At 41.2% G+C, this 18955-nt stretch overlaps 1 protein-coding gene across 3 annotated transcripts in view; it reads left to right on the top strand.

Moving 5' to 3' along the window:
* F2KP (fructose-2,6-bisphosphatase) overlaps positions 1-16731 on the top strand; it is an 84830-nt gene extending 68099 nt beyond the window's left edge. The window contains exons 18-26 of one of the 3 annotated variants that reach the window (XM_089168767.1): positions 9019-9066; positions 10936-11033; positions 11330-11405; positions 11551-11613; positions 11739-11830; positions 15353-15421; positions 15506-15569; positions 15715-15780; positions 16391-16731. In XM_089168767.1, coding sequence (XP_089024893.1) covers positions 9019-9066; positions 10936-11033; positions 11330-11405; positions 11551-11613; positions 11739-11830; positions 15353-15421; positions 15506-15569; positions 15715-15780; positions 16391-16468 — 654 coding nt within the window. In that variant the 3' untranslated portion in view covers positions 16469-16731. The remainder of the gene's footprint in view (positions 1-9018; positions 9067-10935; positions 11034-11329; positions 11406-11550; positions 11614-11738; positions 11831-15352; positions 15422-15505; positions 15570-15714; positions 15781-16390) is intronic. The other 2 variants (XM_089168779.1, XM_089168772.1) reach the window with 2 other exon arrangements.
* Positions 16732-18955: the final 2224 nt, after the last annotated feature.

Below are 18955 nucleotides of genomic sequence, written 5' to 3'. Positions count from 1 at the left end.
CCAGTTTACCTTTGCTGCTTTACTTTTAATGTTCTCCGAGGCTGATTTGGTGGTGGACTGGCTGTTAGCATATCCTTTTCATACTATCATTTCTTCTTGAGGGTGGTGCAGCCTCTTAGTATGTGTAAGTTCCCTCCAAACAAAAGGGCTCTGTGACGAACCATCCCCATAACTCATAAATCTATCAATCATAGCCATCCATTGAGTGCCAACTCTATGCTTAATTTTATCCCCAAACCTTTTAATTAGAAACCCTTCATTATGTGAATTATCAATTCACATTCTGGTGTTCTTTTCCGTTGCCAATCAAATGCTGCACTAGAGGCTCCAATTAATCTCTTTATCTATTTCAACACTTCCTCCAACCCTCCTGAAGGTGGACCTCCATAAAGCTTTTGATTTTTTCCACCGGAATTTCACCAGTGAGGTTCTCTTTGCATGGGCTTCCCTCTTGCCTTTATTCATTGGATTGAGATTTGTATCTCCACCCCTTACTTCTCCATCATCACTAATGGCTCCCCAGCCGGCTACTTTCCTTCTCGGGTTGGTATCCGCCAAGGTTGTCCTCCTTCCCCTTATCTTTTCTCTTTAGCCGTGGAAGTCATCTCTCGTCTTCTCCGGTCCAAAACCGATCAGCTGCTAATCTCCCCTATTCCTAAGTGTAAATCTCTCAAGCTTACCCATATAGCTTTTGCAGACGACCTCATGATGTTTTACAAAGCTGACCACACTTTTATCTCCTCCATCCTCTCCTCTCTCTCCACTTTTTAAGTCCCTCTCCAGTCATCGTGTCAATCTTGATAAATCCACCCTCTTCCTTTTCGGCGTCTTTAATCCTGTTCGCACCTCTCTCTTGCATCTCTCTGGGGTTATGCTAGGTTCCTTCCCCGCTATCTTGGCCTCCCTCTCATCCCTGGTAGACTCACCTGCCACCACTGTTCCCTGATGCTTGACTCCATTAGGAAAAAGCTCCAGCTTTGGAAAGAGAAATTTCTCTCTTTTGTCAGTAGAGTGGTGCTCATCCGTTTTGTTCTCCAATCATCCTATCTTTATTGAAGTGGCATCTTCTCTATCCCCAAATCTACCATCCATGCTTTGGAATCTCTCTTTTGTGCCTTCCTTTGAAAAGGCCAAGAAGCCTTTCAATTCCTTCATCCCATCTCTTGAGTTGTTGTCTGCCACCCTAAGTCTAAAGGAGGTCTGGGGATCTGTCGCATCATTGACGTTAGTATGGCTTCTCCTAAAGCTCATCTAGAAGATAGCTTCAAAGCACGATTCCATCTGGGTCTCCTAGGTTCAATCATTCGTCCTCAAATCAGACTCCTTTTGGACCGCACCTATTCCCTCCAATCCCTCTTGGATTTGGAGGAAACTCTTGCTCCTACAACCGTGAGCCCTTTCTGCCATCGCTGTCCAAATCTCTTTTGGTTTCTCTACGTTATTCTGGCTTGATCCGTGGCATTTGATGGGTATTCATTTCACTCTCCTTGGCCCCCGCATTGCCTATGAGACTCGTATCCTTAAAACTACCATCCTCTCCTCTTTCATTACAAATTATTCTTGGTCCCCCCCCCCCCTTACCCTAGTATCACACATGTTTGGAATGCCCTCCCTCCTATTTTGAACTCCGCTTGAGATACCACTACTTGGCTCCCCTCTCCCTCTAAATCCTTTGTCACCTCCTCAGCTTGGAACTTTCATTGGTCCCCCCCCCCCCGATCCCTTGGGCCCTTTTGGTCTGGTTCAAAAGCCACATCCTCTGCCATACCCTCACCCATGGTTGTCAAGGCGGCAAGGACACCACAGAAATTGGGGCTCCGCCTAGGTGATTAGGTGACAAAGCGGCGCCTAGACGGCAATAAGGCAAACAAAGCAGTTGGGTAAAATTTTTTCAATACAATTACTTTTAAACTACTTTTCAATACAACTACTTTTTATAATAAGCTAAACAAATATTCAATAATCATATTCATCCAAAAAAAACAAGCATTCAAAAATCATAATTGTTAGAAAACAAGCTTTGAACAATCAAAATAGCAGTTGAACTTGAATAAAGAAAAGAGAGAAGAAGAAGAAGAGAAGAGAGATGAAGAACTAGTAGAAAAGACCTGTGATTCTTAGCTAAAGAGTCTAGAATCACAGAGCACTTTTATTTATAGCTTCTAATGAATCTAATACAACTTGAGAGACAAGCAATTGTCCTCTAGAAGAAGGAAACAAAATATTACAGCTTTAGTAACTTCCTAACTCCTAAAATAGAAAGTTCTGAAAATAGAAACTACCACCAAAATAGAAACTATGCTTTCTAAAAAAACTCCCAAAACTTATGTAGCAAGATTCCCACATTAGAAATAGAAAATATAATCAAAACAACAGCAAAATACTGTTCACGTGAACAGTAAAAGCTGTTTTTACTGTTCACGCGAACAGTAAAAACATTGTTCACGTGAACAATAACGTGAACAGTAAAACTCCAAATTTACATTTACTTCAACACTCCCCCTCAAGCTGGAGCATACAAATCTCCCATGCCCAGCTTGCAATAGATAGACTGAAAACTTGGTCTGAACAGAGCTTTGGTGAACAAATCAACTAGTTGGTCAAGAGAGCTCACAAAAGGAGTTGTTATAAGCTTCTTCTTCACTGCATCACGCACAAAGTGACAATCTACCTCTATATGCTTCGTTCTCTCATGGAACACTGGATTACTAGCAATGTAAGTGGCTGCCTGATTATCACAAAACATTTTCATAGGGGCAGAAACTGGAAATCCTATTTCTTCTAACAATGAACGCAAGCCACATCAATTCAGCAGTGGTGTGGGCCATAGCCCTATACTCAACTTCAGCACTAGATCGAGCAATGGTGGACTGTTTCTTACTCTTCCAAGTCACAAGATTTCCACCAAGAAAAGTACAATAACCTGTGGTTGACCGGCGATCAATGACGGTTCCAGCCCAATCTGCATCAGAAAAGGCAACCAAGTCCATACTCTGATTTGGTCGATAGATGAGCCCTTTTCCGAGCGCACTCTTGAGGTACCGAAGCACTCTCATCGCTGCATCCCAATGAGCCTTCCTAGGAGACTGCATAAACTGACTCAACACACCAACAGAATAAGAAATATCAAGACGAGTAACAGTAAGATAAATAAGTTTCCCAATAAGACTCCTGTAACGATGGACATCATCTAACAAGTCACCATCATCACGTCCTAACTTCAACTGAGGATTCATGGGAATGTTGCTAGGTTTAGAAGCAAGCATGCCAATCTCGGTCAAAAGATCTAACACATACTTTCTTTGTGACAAACTTACCCCTTTTTTACTGCGGATCACTTCAATCCCCAAGAAATATTGTAGATCACCTGAATCTTTGGTTTGGAAAGATTTTTGTAAGTGTGTCTTAACTGTATGGATTGCATCAACATCATTGCTTGAAAGGATAATATCATCAACATAAACTGCCATAATGGCAACACATTCACCCTGCCGTCTAACAAATATAGAGTGATCAGAATAACACTATACAAAACCAAAAGACTCCACAGTCTTGCTAAATTTCTCAAACCAAGCCCGTGGAGACTGTTTGAGTCCATAAATCGCTTTATGAAGCCTGCAAACACGAACACTGTCCTCCCCCTGAGCAACATACCCTGGAGGTTGCTCTATGTAAACTTCTTCATGAAGATCACCATATAAGAATGCATTTTTTATGTCAAGCTGAAAAAGAGTCCAATCATAATTCACAGCCAAAGATATCAAGACACGGACAGAATTAAGTCTTGCCACAGGAGAAAAAGTCTCAAAATAATCTACACCATATGTTTGTGTATAGCCCTTAGCCACCAAGCGGGCCTTAAGCCTTTCAACCGTACCATCAGAATGGTACTTAATTGTATACACCCACCGACAGCGAACCACATCTTTCCCAGGAGGTAAGTTGACTAAAGACCATGTATGACGAGAATGTAAAGCATCCATTTCCACATCCATAGCGGCTTTCCAGCCAGGAATTTTAAGAGCTTCGGTATGATGGGTTGGAATATGAACGGCAGACATAGCAAGGCAACGAAAGCTAGGAGGGAGATGAGAGGTAGAAACAAAATTGGAAACAGGATAAACAATGTTAGAGTGTAAAGTGCAAGTACTAGTACCTTTCCTTAAAGCAATTAGTAAGTCATCTGAAGGCAGAGTGGGATCTCCACTAGAAGAATCCGCCGGTGGAGAGGATGAAGAAGGAACATCCATAGGGCCAGCTTCAGGCTCCACTAAAGGAGAGCCGCTAATATTGTTAGGAGGAACTCTACTATCCTTTAAAAGATACAACCATGTAAGATGGGAGAAATCGTCCACAAAAGTAACAAAAACATCGAAAACCATGCCTATTACTAATTCTACAAGGGCCCCAAATATCGGAATGAACAAGAGAAAATAAGGACTCACTACGAGAGATAGAGCGTGGAGGATAGGTGGCACGATGATGCTTCCCTAACTCACACGCTTCACAATTTAATCTAGACACTGATTTAAAAGAAGGAAATAAAATTTTTAATCTAGGTAAAGACAGATGGCCTAAACGACAGTGCCACTGAAGAGCATCTACACAATCATCAAAAAGAGCCGCAATAGGGGTAGCATAGTCCAGATAGTAGAGTCTGTTCCTTTCACACCCTCCACCAGTCGTCTTCCTCGTGTGAAGGTCCTGGAAAACACAATAAGTGGGAGTAAAAGTCATAGAGCAATTTAGTGCTTTAGTTAATTGACTAACAGATAATAAGTTAAAAGGAAAGTTAGCAACATGAAGTACGGATGATAAAGTAAGAGAAGGTGTAGTAGAAACACTTCCAAAGCCTAGAATAGGTGTGGAAGTCCCATTAGCTATGACAACAGAATTTTTAGTGGTAGATTTAGAAAAAGAGCTAAAAAGTGATGACTTACCAGTCATATGGGAAGAGGCCCCTGAATCGATGATCCAAGGGGTGGGAGTAGAAGTGAGAAGTGCTGTATTACCTGCATGAGAAAGTGTGGCAGTAGAAGTACTAGTGGATGTGGAAGCGCCAGTTTCAATATTTTGCAATCGGCAAAGGATTTGGCTTACATCATCTCTTAGAGTCTTAGACAAGTCCCCTGAAGAAGATCTAGAACCACTATAGTTGTTTGCTACAGTATCAGTACCACCATCAGAAATGACATGATTGGCAAGGTGCTTGGCCCACTCTGGTTTTCCATGTTTGGCCCAACAAGCTTCCACTAAGTGCCCTGTTTTACCGCAATGAGTACAAAGTCGAGATGTCTTATTAAACAGTTGAACACCACGACCTCCAAAATACCTACTAACTCCCCCTGAACCACGACCACGTCCCCTTCCATAAGAGGTGGTGAAGGCTGAATTTTCTCCTTTAGAACTTTTGTTTGGAGAACTCCCTTCAGGCAAGGCAATACGTTGAAGTCTAGAATATGCTTCACTAAGATTAGGGACATGCTCACCAGCAAGTAGATGTCCTTTTAACAGATTTCAGTTTAGGGTTCAATCCTGCAAGAAACTTAGACACAAAAAATTCATTCCGTTGGGCCTTTAGCTTCTCTATATCAGTGGTGAGAGGTTGAAAGGCATTCAACTCCTCCATCATGCCTTTAAAGGAGTTGTAATAATCCTGCAGAGACTTGTCAGCTTGCTGAAATTGAAATAGCTTTTCATAAATACTAAAAATTCGAGTCATATTTCTAGTTTGGGAATAAGTCTTTTGCAAATCATCCCATATTCCCTTTGCAGTCTTATGGAACATAACATTCGTTGCAATATCAGGTGCCATACTATTCCACATCCAAATTTTGATGATTGCATCATCTTGGATCCAACTAAAATAGGATTTGTCAGTCTCAGCAGGAGGTTCATCCTCAATGAACTTAAGCTTACCTTTTGCAAGTATGTACACCCGAACCGCTTGTGACCACAACAAGTAATTAGAACTACCTTTGGGCTTGATAGATGTAATTTGAACATTTACATGATCTCCTTGAGATCCTTTTGATTCAGCCGTACTCATGATTGAGTCACGTGTAAGTGAAGACATTAAACTGAGGTAGATAGCACTCAAATCAGTTTTCCAAAACTTGAAGTAGAATGAGCAGAAAAAAAAATTCTGCAACCTTAGGATAGAATAGGAGAAAAAAAAAAGAGAGGTAACAAAGGTATCCAAGTTCTGGAACGTGTAAGAGTAAGGTAATAGGTAAAGAAGATCAGTTCACATGAATATCTGATCTAACAGTCCATAATATACAGCATTAGGTGGCTGCACACCAAGGAAACAAAAGGAAAAAAAGAATTTCAGAAGAGAATATTGAGAACAACACTATTTTGATTCAAAAAAGCTCTGATGCCATGTTAGAAAACAAGCGTTAAACAATCAAAATAGCAGTTGAACTTGAACAAAGAAAAGAGAGAAGAAGAAGAAGAGAAGAGAGATGAAGAACTAGTAGAAAAGACCTGTGATTCTTAGCTAAAGAGTCTAGAATCACAGAGCACTTTTATTTATAGCTTCTAATGAATCTAATACAACTTGAGAGACAAGTAATTGTCCTCTAGAAGAAGGAAACAAAATATTACAGCTTTAGTAACTTCCTAACTCCTAAAATAGAAAGTTCTGAAAATAGAAACTACCACCAAAATAGAAACTATGCTTTCTAAAAAAACTCCCAAAACTTATGTAGCAAGATTCCCACATTAGAAATAGAAAATATAATCAAAACAACAGCAAAATACTGTTCACGTGAACAGTAAAAGCTGTTTTTACTGTTCACGCGAACAGTAAAAACACTGTTCACGTGAACAATAACGTGAACAGTAAAACTCCAAATTTACATATACTTCAACAATAATTATAAAAAATTATTCAAAAAAAGAACGCAAACATAAGTTCATCTCATCAAACCATGGTTGTCAAAGTGTCCGCCTAGGCATTTACTGATTCATTGATTTTTAATGTTGAGTACGGCTTATGCTTCACATTCATAGGTTCTATGTCACTTTGGGCCTTGGAGTTCCTTTCCAGATTGGGCGTCAATTAAGCGGTTCAAAAAACTACTTTGCTGCCTCGGCGGATTCTTTGACAACCATACCCTCACCCTTTGGAAAGCTCTCAACCTTACCCTCCCCACCTAATCCTTCCTTATTAGACGCCACATCCCCGTTAACCCAAATTGCATCCTTTGTTGGAATGGTTTAGAGGATCTCGATCACCTTTTCTTCTATTGCCCCTTCTCCTGTTCCCTCTGGGAGAAAGCCCTTGCATCCATTTGGCCTCAGTCGAGGCATTCCTATGGTTTCACTCGAGATTGGATTTGGATTTTGAGGAATTTTCAGGCCCCTCCATTTGCAATCAAGTTGGTAAGCTAGTCCTTGGAGCCACTATCCACCACTTATGGTGGGAGAGCAATCTTAGGACATCAACCTCCAAATCTTGGCCTGTAGACTTGATTTGGAATGCCATATGTTGCGATGTTTCTTCTAGATTTCTCTTTCCTCCCCCCCCCCAACCCCCGTTACTGACAACCCTAGGAATAGGTTAATTGTTAGTTCCTAGGGTCTCAATTCCTCTTTCCGAGCTTCCTCTTGAAGTCTTGTGCTTCCCCCCCCCCTCTTTCGTCCCCCCTTCTCTCTGTGCTTTTATTGCTTCGCTGTTTATTTAATTATTTGTTCATCCAAAAAAAACACTTCCTCCAACCCAGGAGCAGCTGGTAGGGCTGGCGGGGTGAGACTTTCCTCCAGTTTACCTTTTTTGCTTTTGTTCTAATGTTCTCCGAGGCTGATTTGGTGGTGGACTGGCTGTTAGCATTTCCTTCCCACGCTGTCATTTCTTCCTGAGGGTGTGCAGCCTCTTAGTATGTGTAAGGCCCCTCCAAACAATAGGGCCCTGTAACGAACCATTCCCCAAAACTCATAAATCTATCAATCATAGCCATCATTTGAGTGCCAACTCTACGCCTAATTTTATCCCCAAACCTTTTAATTTGAAACCCTTCATTATGCGAATTATCAACTCAGATTCTGGTGTTCTTTTCTGTTGCCAATCCAATGCTGCATTAGAGGCTCAGCTTTATCTCTTTATCTATTTCAGCACTTCCTCCAACCCAGGAGCAGTTGGTAGGGCTGGCTGCTGACCAGATGAAGTCCTGTTATACACCCATTTCACCCATATACCATCTTTCTTCCAAGTAGAAGCAATCTACCAAATCTGTTTCATGATGCTAGCTGCTTTCATGTCCTTAATCCTCTTACCTATTCCTCCACTTTTTGTCGTGCATACATCATCCCAAGAGACCAATTGCATTTTTCTCTCAAGTGATGGACTATTCCATAAGAAATTAGCTAATATGGGCTCAAGTTGGTGATAACATTACCTGGCAGTCTAAAGATACCACACTAGTAAAAGTAGCTTCCAAACAAAAGAAAAAAGATTGAAGGGAAAGGTTGAAGCCACCTTGCAAAAGAAAGAAATGCATTTACCAGCCTTCCTATCTCATTTTAGTCTTCTCTAGAATGGGTGTAGAGTCCACCAAAGACGAAGTTCCTGAAATAAGAGGTAACCCAAGATACCTTATGGGTAACTTGGTTTCGTTGAAACCTGTTGATTCCAAAAGTTGCAGTCTGCTAGGTTGAGTAAGGCCCTTTAAAATAAAAGAAGACTTGCACCTGGTGCAACGACCTGTGGTGCAACAAGCAGCACCAGCTTACTTGCAGGGTGGTGATTTAGTAGCAGTAGGTGGCAAAGTCGCTGCATAAGTTTTGGTACATCTGTTCATGCATTTATGATTGAGATGCAACACAGAGTTGGTAGCAAACTCAACCAGAGCCCTCAAACTTGTCTTGATTGAGCCCCCAGTTTTTCTGGAGTGAGATCATTATATGGATGTTTGCATGGCTCATTGAATTTCCGAGTACAGATTTCGTCTAATTATATTTTTTCCGTATTATCTATGATTCAAGGTATATTGAGAATCTCATTTGTTGTTTCAGGTGAACAATATTAGCGGCTATCTTCCAGGAAGAATCGTCTTTTTCTTGGTATATTGAAGCATACAAAGCCCTAATGTCAGTCATGTCTTCTCAATTTATTTCTTTGTTGGTTAATTAGTCAAAGATGGTACAAATCATATAACTACAAAAATGCATTGGCTATTGTCATAGGATGGTCTAGGAGCATCCTTGCTTCACCTAGTTACATAATTCGCCATTATGACCCAGATATTCATTAACCAAAAAAGGATCAGCATAAGGGGTAGATTCAAAGAAGGAAATAACAAAAGATGAGGCATACCACCACATGGAATTTAAAAAGGCTTGGGGTTAATGGAGGTAACATGCTGTCAAAAAACTCAAAAACAGGACCAGCCTGAAAAGGTTTCCTCATGGACCTCACCTTCTTCTCAAATGTAGGAGACCGTGACCTCCATTAAGTGATGATTCTTCCTTTTGTCACTCCATTTTGTTGTCGAGTACCAGCACAGCAAGATCAATGAATAATTCCATGCTGAACCAAAAAAAAGTAAAGGGATCAGAAAAATATTCCTTAGCATTATTTCCATGAAGAATATGCAAAGCGGTTTTAAATTGAGTCTTATTTTCATCCACAAAAGCAACCCCAAAATAAAGAATAGCTGTGAACAATTTTTCATTGTATTAAGCCGTGTAACTCCTGGATGGTCATCACCAAAAGTGACAAAATAACAAAAAGCTAATCTAGAAACAACTAGACAAGGACTGCATACATCTGAATGAACTACAGGAAATGGTTGGTCAGTCAGTAGATTGACTCCCACTTACATGGTGAAGAGTCTCAAATTGATGGGACTCACAATCCAAACTAGAATTAGACTAAAGAAGAATCTAGGTCTTAAAATTTTGCAATGACAGATGACCCAAACAACGTTAGATTTGATGAGGTGATTCCCACTCAGAAATGCCGCAAAGGAAGAATCCTCAAGTAGGTATAGCCTCCTCCCACCCCTGATTCATGACCTCTACCAATTGTTTTCTTCATCATAAGGGCTTAAAAAAATTGAAGAATCAAAGAAAAAAGTTAGGAAAAAAATGATGAGTTTCGGCAAAATTCTTTACAGGGAGAACATTAAAAGCAAATAAAAATTAAAAGATAAAGACAAAGGAGTGGCATGAACGGTGCCTGTACCAATTACTTTAGCTACAGAACCATCAGCTAAGGTAAACTAGAGGATGCTGCATGAAAGGAAGCAGATGTACTTGAGACTCTTGTCATTATGGATTCAATGTTCTCAGGATGCTAATCTAGTCATATGCTTTTGGATTAGCTTCTTTACCTGAATTAATTCACTGTGTGAAAACCTATGCTTGCTTGTCATTAGTCACTGCATCCAGGTTCTGATGTGGCACTTCACTTACAAATTACACCATGGCATATTGTCAATAGGACAGAACTCATAAGTTAGAGAATAAGAACACTCATAATATAGGGTCCATTTAAGAGGTGATTGGTTGAAAAAAGAAAAGAAAAATAAAACTATAACTATTCAGAGAAAGAGCTAACTAAACAGATCTAGAAAAGTAGAACATCTTGCAGTTTTCAGATGAGAAAACTGACATTTGGTGAGATATAATCTTCGCTATAGGGTTTCTGCTTGAAATTGAGTATAGATAGCTGTTTTTTCATATAATGAACTACTTGGTTGGTCATAGGAACTCTTTTTTGCTTTTGCTGGTGATGTAACTGCAAAGTTGAGCTGCTATGACTACTAAGTACTCGGTTACATCTCATTACGGATACAAACTTGACAGCATAAGTTGACCATATACTTTGATATATTGATTGTTTTTCCAATTTCTGTTTTCTATGGGTAATAATTTCGGAATGTTTTCTTTTTTCAAGGTCAAACTAAATTGTTATTGATATGTTTGCAGGTAAACACCCATCTGACACCCCGCCCGATATTGCTCACTCGACATGGAGAGAGTCTGGATAATGTCAGGGGCAGAATTGGGGGCGATAATGTTTTGAGGTATTACTCTAAATTATTTTAATGATGTTATTCCTATGTGATCTTCTTAAAGCCCTTTGTTATTGATTTTGAGAAGTGTTAAAATTATTTTCAAGATGTCATTCAAGCCAGTGTCTAGTTATTCCCATCCTTTTGTCATGTCTTCTGTCTCTTTACTGTGCCCCTGGTTCTCATGCATAAGTTAGATCATTCACTCCCTTCATTGCTCGTTTCCAATTTCACTTTATTTATCATGCCAAGGCTTGTTTCCTCTACTGTAATATAGCAATTTATAATAAAGCAATGTAACTGAACAGTGAAGCTGGAGAAATTTATGCAAAAAAGCTGGCCAACTTTGTGGAAAAGCGACTCAAATCAGAAAGGGCTGCTTCTGTGAGTTTGTCCACTATTATTTAATAATTTTCTGGTATCTAGTTCTATTTAGAGTTTACAGTGTGAAGATGATACTCATTTTTATACTGTAGGTTTTGCTACTATTCTGTCTTCATATAATCGTTCCATTATTCTTATGGTTTAGATATGGACTAGTACACTGCAAAGAACAATCTTGACTGCAAGTCCAATTGTTGGATTCCCCAAGGTCAATGCTCAATTACAAAAAGAATCATACTTTGGTTCAGTCTCTTTATCAAAGTATTTTGTGAAAGTAATGTTGGTTGGCTACTAATAAATAGCTAATTTGATACTTTGCAATTCTTTGGGCAGATCCAATGGCGTGCACTTGAGGAGATAAATGCTGGAGTATGTGATGGAATGACATATGAAGAGACAAAGAAAAATATGCCAGAGGAGTATGAGTATGTTGTTACTTATCATGAGAAAGTTTCTTGGAGTAATTCTGTCTTTTTATGTAGAATTTCATTGCGCTTTTTTTTTTTGGATGAATAGTTTTTATCAAAAACATTTTTTTTTTGGGATGATAAAGAATTCATTAATCAGAGGGGAGGGGGAGGAAGGGGAGAAGAGAATACAACAGAAAAACAAACGCTTTTTTCTTGGATGAATAAAGAATTCATTAATCAAAGGGGAGGGGGAGGGAGGGGAGAAGAGAATACAACAGAAAAACAAAGGCCAAAGCCGTACCAAAGCCAACAAGGCACTACACAAAGCGAATAAAGTAGAAAAGAAGCTGTGCACAAGAAGGACCAAAGGGCTGAGACAAAACTCAAAAGGACCCAAACTACTTTTTCCCTCTATTCTTCTTCTTCTTCTTTCTTAGGGACTTGAACTCCACAATGAGGTCCCCATCGGCAGGGGAGCGCCCCTTAGAAGTACAGTTACTTCTCCTGCAACCTTCGTGCTCTGAGTCAAGCAAAGAACCAGGGTTGCGGTGTCAAGAATATCCTCATACTCCTGCCGACAATTGATATTGCCCTCCACGGCAATAAGGTTTCCACCATTCAGAATAAGACCAATAACTTCAGAAGACACAAGAGAGGAGTTTAGTGGCCCACCATTTGTAACCTCTAAAGTAGGAGAAATAACCTCCTGATCCTCAGTAGCAGTGCCCATCTCAGGGGACCTAGTGATTGGGTTGAGGATTGGAGAATGGACTAGCTAAAGTCCAAAGGAAGCTAGAGATAGCCAAATTAGAGGGGAGGGGTTTGAAGGCCGAGAAGGAAGGAGAATTAACAGTTGGACCTGGCCCAAAAGAAGGGAGAGAGGGAGTGGAAGTTTGGGCTGGGCTGGCTCAGAAGAGGAGGTGAAAAAGGGACTAGGTTGGGGAGATGAGAGGGAGAGGGAGCAATTGAACAAGATGAGACTTGTTAGTCCAAAAGGGGTTAAATCAGAGAATAATCATGAATCAGAGGGTTCAAGAAGGGAGGGGAATCAAGGTAAGAGGGAGAAGCTGAACGACTGCAAGGAGGGGAGGACTGAGGACCCGTAGGTCGGAGAGGAGAGAAAAAGATGAAGGGGAAAGAAGGGGATTAGGGCTTGGAGAAAAGGCTACCAGAGGGTCAGTGATAAACGCAGGGGGAAGGCGGATGAGCCCACTGCTGGCGCGCCGCGGCGACCAGCCACTACAAATTAGATCGGGTTAGAACCTGTGGGTTTATTGAATATTATTTTTTTTTTATTTGGTTTGGTTTGTTAATTTAACCTCCCTCCTTTGCCCGCTTTTCTTCCTTTTCCCCCGTGGTCCTCTGCGTCCGGCCATCTCTTGTTCCTGCCCGCGCCCCCTTTGGGGTTTTGTCAGCCTTGGGAGATCTGGGGTGGTGGGTCGCTTGTGCTATTGTTCCCTTTGGGCGGAGCACCGTGTTTTTGCCTCTGATGTTACCTGTGTTCTTTATGGTCTGGTTCTCGTATCACAGATCTTGAGATGCGTTGGTATTTTCGCTGTTCTCTTCCGTTCCTGTTTCGAATTAACAAGCAGGCTTTCTTCCCCTTATTTCGGATGTTGTCGGTTATGAGGACAATAGGCCAGAACAGAGGGTAGATGAAGTGGCTTTAGATCTATTTGACTTTCATGCTTTGTCTTCGTTTCTAGAACATCATTGGTTCTTGGGGTCCCCTGATTTTGGTCCTTCCCTCTGTAATTCAAATTCTGGGTGGTTCACTGTGCCCCCAGTTTCTCTTCTTCTTTTTAAGACAATTTATGTTCTGTTCCCAGCGATTTGACTGAATCTCCTGCTTCAATTCCTTATTGTTTGTTTTTTGATCTTCATTCACCGTTATGATCTCGGGTCTCTCCAACATCCCGTTGGTGGTGTGGTGGTGGCCGTGGCCGGGGTTGGAGGTGGGCGGGGGCCGGGTTTGGGTGGGCGATTTAGGATTTGAGTCTGGGGTATGATTTTGTTTTGTAATTTTAAATACTTAATGTAATGAAATAGTATGTGTTCTTGACCGTTAGATTTATTTTGATTACATGGCGTTCCGCCGTCGGCAGCAGCCGCGTGGCTGCTGCTGGGGAAGGCTAGGAAAAAAAAAAAGAAAAGGCAGAATGGTCAGCAGTAACAGTAGGGGAAGGTTTTCCAGAAGGTTTTCTCGCAAAGAAAGAAGAGGAAGAAGATGCATGGATTGGAAAGGGGGTTGATGGAGGGTCCACAGCTATGACAGCATTTGCGCAGAATGGAAGGGGCAACAGGGCAGGAGTCTGGGGCTGTGAGGACCAAATTTGAAAATGTTCAGGAGTCCCTGTCAAGACTCGACCCAGCAAACTGGACAGGATACTGTAGAGAATACTCTAGATTATTGGGATTTGACAGGGTTCCAAGAGCATTGACCACCAGAGGAGCAAATTGGTTCATTGGACCATTCGCCTGAGTCATGGGATGTCACCAGAGTTTGCGGCGATAGCACAAAAGAGACCTGCCTTTGCAAGGGGCTTGAGTTGCTATGCCAGCGATAGGGCATGAAGAACCCAGTGAAGTATGACCTGTAGGTGCTTGGCAGGTGTAGGGGCTAGGGGGATGTTCTCTTTTTGCCCAAGAGTGGTGACCAAATCTTTTTTAGGTGGGGGGTTTCAATCATACTTCACTGCTTGATTGAAGCAAAATTCAGATTCCTCCATAATAGAATTGAAGAGGGAACAAAAGCTTTTGCTGAGACCTTGACGTAGATAAAAGCAAAGGTGAGGCGATCCTTTCTCTTGGTTCTGGCATCGGAGTAAAGAGGAGTGCCCAATGCAGTGCCTACTAGACTCAAACCCTCAGTGCACCAATAATGCAGAGGAAGATTGGGAAGAGAGACCTAGAGTGGAAGAGAAGAATGGTCTTCGTGGGATAGCTTTAAGTTGTGCCATTTCTGAAGGAATAGGGGTCTTTTTCCGACATTCCATGGGCCTCCTTCAAGGGCATGACACTTGTCTTCTTTGTCAAAGAATGTGGCAAAGAAGACCAGTAGGTAAGTATCCAGGTTACCCAAGGGTTTCCATTGTTTGCCTAGTAAAGGGAGGTCGCGAGCCAAGGAAATGGTCTACACGACAGTCGCTCTAGTAAGACACTTAATCATATAGCATGCTAGACGGGCAGAAAGCAATGGTCTGGCCATAAAAAATGGTGTGTGGGATTAGCCTCAGTGAGATACGAGGGAGCAGGATGGGAGGGGGAAGGCGGAGAGGAGGTGGCCAGAGAGGAGGGTGATTGCCGAAGGCAGGGGAGGAGGGGAAAGCGTGGGGGTTCAGTCGTCGAGATCTACATTTCAGTCTTCTTCTTAGTGAAAGAAAAGATGAAGCTCCTTATTTTATTAGTCGTGTTATTGAACATCTTTTTTATTTTATTTTACCAGTAACATTTTTTTTGCTAGAGTTATAGTTAAGACTTTTGTTTTTTCAGTTTTTCCCAATTTGGGATGATGATGATCTTGGTCTACTTGTGTAGGTCACGTAAGAAGGACAAATTGAGGTATCGGTATCCTCGTGGGGAATCTTACCTTGATGTTATCCAACGGTATGTAGCTATGCCAAATGTCACTTGTCTTACACTGTACTTTTCTCTTTCACTTTATAACGTTGTCATACAATACTTGCACAGGTTAGAGCCTGTAATTATTGAGCTTGAACGACAACGTGCACCTGTTGTAGTGATCTCTCACCAGGTTATATTTTTGCAGCAATGAAGTCGTCTTCCCCCCCCCCCCCCCCCCCCAAATCCCCCAACCAACAAATGAGAAAAATAATAATAATCTGAAATGGTGATATGACAATATGAAAGCATTGCATAACCCTTTTTATCTATTTTAGGCTGTTTTGAGAGCATTATACGCATATTTTGCCGACCGGCCGTTGAAGGAAATTCCACACATTGAGGTAATCCAACATGTCTAATGAAGATGCAGAGGGTTTGCTTTTGTTGTTTTATTAGGCAAGCTAATTTTAATGTAAGCAAGAAGAATTCATTGATGTGGTTTTCTTTGCTTTTGCTCTGCTGCAATGGGTACCCTCTGTTGGGGTTCCATTTTTGACCCCTCAGCTTTGTTGGGTCATCACCCAACCACCAAAAACTGGGTGAGGGGAGCCAGGAACATTTCTGCTAACATGCCTGCTATTTGGCCTGGAGGGTATTATCAATGGGCCTTTCAAATGGTGGCTCCGAAACTTGTCTCAGTACCATTTTCTTTTTGTCCCAATCCTCAACACCCCCCCCCCCCCACCCACAAAAAAAGAAAAAAGAAACAAAAGGGAGAGTAAAAAGTTGGGAAGGGGGAGGAGTGATTTAATCTCTGCATATTACTCTAGCTGTGTTGCAATTGGAAAATTGGGCGTAACAATGATTTGCATCTGATGCATCATTTTGAGGAAGGCACCAGTTTCTTTTTCACATATAATAAAATATATTGTTAGAAAGAACAGCTGAAAATCTCAATGACATGAACGGTTTCTGTTTGACATTCTGACTAGAGCATCTTCCGATTTTCAGGTGCCGCTCCACACCATAATCGAGATCAAAATGGGGGTTACTGGAGTCCAAGAGAAAAGATACAAACTTATGGACTGAGTTTATTCATAAATGTCTCCCTCTGTACCGTGACTGCCCAGGGACCCCAACGCCTAATAGAGGCGATACCATAGCAATTTTCTATTCATTTTCTATCATTGGTAACTATTCTCTGTTCATTGAATCTTACGTTTATTGACTTGAAGGTGTAAGGTAGAGGGGATGAATTCAAATCACTGGGTTCAAAGCTACTGTTGATTTATAATGGCATTAATTCTTGATGAGAGCATCTGAGCTGCTTTCTGGTTCCTTTCATTGTTTTTTTCAGATGATTGCGTTGGACCACTTTTTTTTTTTTTTTTTAATTAAATCTATTCTAGTGCCTACGACGTATGCCAAACAGAACATAACGGTGTGGTTTGGACCTCCGAATGTTCTTTTTCAATGTTAAATGGTCTCAAAGTGAATGGAAGTTGCCCTCAGACCACATAGAACAGTTGAGCAGGTCTTAGTAGTTGCAATAGAGGAAGCAAAATTGTGGCCGACTCACACGGGATTGATAATCATTATCCCTTATCCCTTTGTGAGTCCTTTGGATCCTATATGGGTCGTATGTGCTACTAATAGGAATGATAAGAGAATTCATGCATCTCTCCCCAAAATAAAACAATTCATATGGAGAGCATGTGTGGATGGTTTACCTACCAGAGAGGCATTGGCAAAAAGGAGAGTCACATTGGACCCAAGCCGTAATGGATGTGGCATGCAAATAGAGGACATTAGTCACATTCTCCTAGATTGTAATTTTGCCAGTATGATTCTCAAAGCCCTTTAAATTTCATTTTCACCACCTCACAAACTCCAAAATTTTATAAATGGCTTTATCACATTTTCACAATGCCATTCAAATAAAAAACGGAATCGAAATGCTTTATAAGTGGGTGTCTGTTCACTTGTTGGCATATATGGTTAGTAAGAAACGCCACCATTTTTAGCAAAAGTGGCCGATCTCCAAAGCTGGTAGCATCACAAGCTTGGAAAGCACATGAAGAACTTTTTGAGATTTCAAGAAAATGAAAAGAAACCTTACCAATAAAAAATAAATAAATAAATAAATAAGATAAGAAAAGGAAAAGGAAAAGAAAAGGGAAAAGCCCAACAAAGCACCCCAAAGAAAGCCCAAAAGCTAAGTGGAGCCCGCCCCCTAATGATTGGTTTAAGCTAAATTCAGATGCTTCATTTAACGCAAAGAACCACAGACTGGGCCTAGGTTTCAAAATTAAAGGAGCCCAAAGTCAAGTAGTAAGTGCAGTTTCTGAGCTCGCGACTTTCTCTTCACCATTGATGGGTGAGGCTCTAGCCACAGAAAAACATATCCGCGAATTTTGCCGAAATTTTGCCGAAATTTGCCAAGTTTTCCAAATGGCGAAATAAATAACTAATCGAAACCGACATTTCACAACTTCGCCAGAAATCGGCGAAATTCCCAAAGTTTCGTTGATTTCGCAGGAAATTTGCCGTTTTGCCGGCGAAATACACAATTTTTCAATGGATCACACCTCAATGGGGGTTCTTAATGGCGGTGGCTCTAAAGATTGATAGAGCCCTGAGTCTTCGTCGTCACAAGAGGAAGATTTGATAGAGGCTTTCAAGGTGTTCGATGAGGACGGCGATGGCTTCATCTCTGCCATGAAATAGCAGATTTGCTTGCAACGAGAGGCGGCGAAGGTTGGAAGATGACGACTTTGTGATTGCCGTGATCGATAGGGATAAAAGTTGTGGCTAGATATTCGTTGCTGTTGGTGACGCCGATTGGGCTAGTGATGGTGAAGAAGATAGCAGGCAAAGAAGCATAGCACAACACAGAGAGAACGACGTCGAAGCTATCAATTTTCTCTTACTCTCTTTTGGAAATTCGTATGGGTTCGTCACCTATGAAGAAGAAAATGGAGAAGAAAATGGCAAAATATGGGTTACTCTCACTCTCTCAGGTGGTGCTGAGTCTGCTGACTGACTGAGAAAACTTGGAATGCCTGAACCTTGAAGGCCGAGATATGGGTTACCTCCGTAATTTTATCGCCGATTCTCCGGCAAGATGAACGATACTTCGTTCCTTGGCTCTAGCAATGCAAAGTAGGTTACTTTAAGTGATTGTGGAGTGTGTCAACAAACTATGAGTGGACAACAAGTGTCTTGATCTTGTAAAGTTTGTGACAAGTACTCATTCCTTTCCCCCTCTGGATATAGCACCCATTATTGTAGATATTATAAGTATAATGGCCCCCCTTTGAGTTCTGCATTGTTGCACATATCCTAGGCAAATCAACGTTGTGGCCGATCACCTAGTTAGGAAAGCCCAGTTGGTTGCGTGCACCACTGTTTGACCATCTTCCAACTTCTTGGTTGGTGGATATTTGTCCCCTCTCCTTGGCTTTGCCGGTTAAATTAAATTAAAAAAAATAATGAACTAGGAATTATACGGTAAACAAGGTTCTCAGGTCTTTAACAAATAGAGGAAAAAATAAAGAAAAACAGGGTTCTCAGTTT

The sequence above is a fragment of the Hakea prostrata genome, chromosome 1 (genome assembly GCF_041222555.1).
Source record: "Hakea prostrata isolate BN-2017 chromosome 1, UWA_Hpros_2, whole genome shotgun sequence".
NCBI lineage: Eukaryota > Viridiplantae > Streptophyta > Magnoliopsida > Proteales > Proteaceae > Hakea > Hakea prostrata.
The sequence above is the reverse complement of the archived record's forward strand: the minus strand, read 5'-3'. Positions and strand labels throughout refer to the sequence as shown.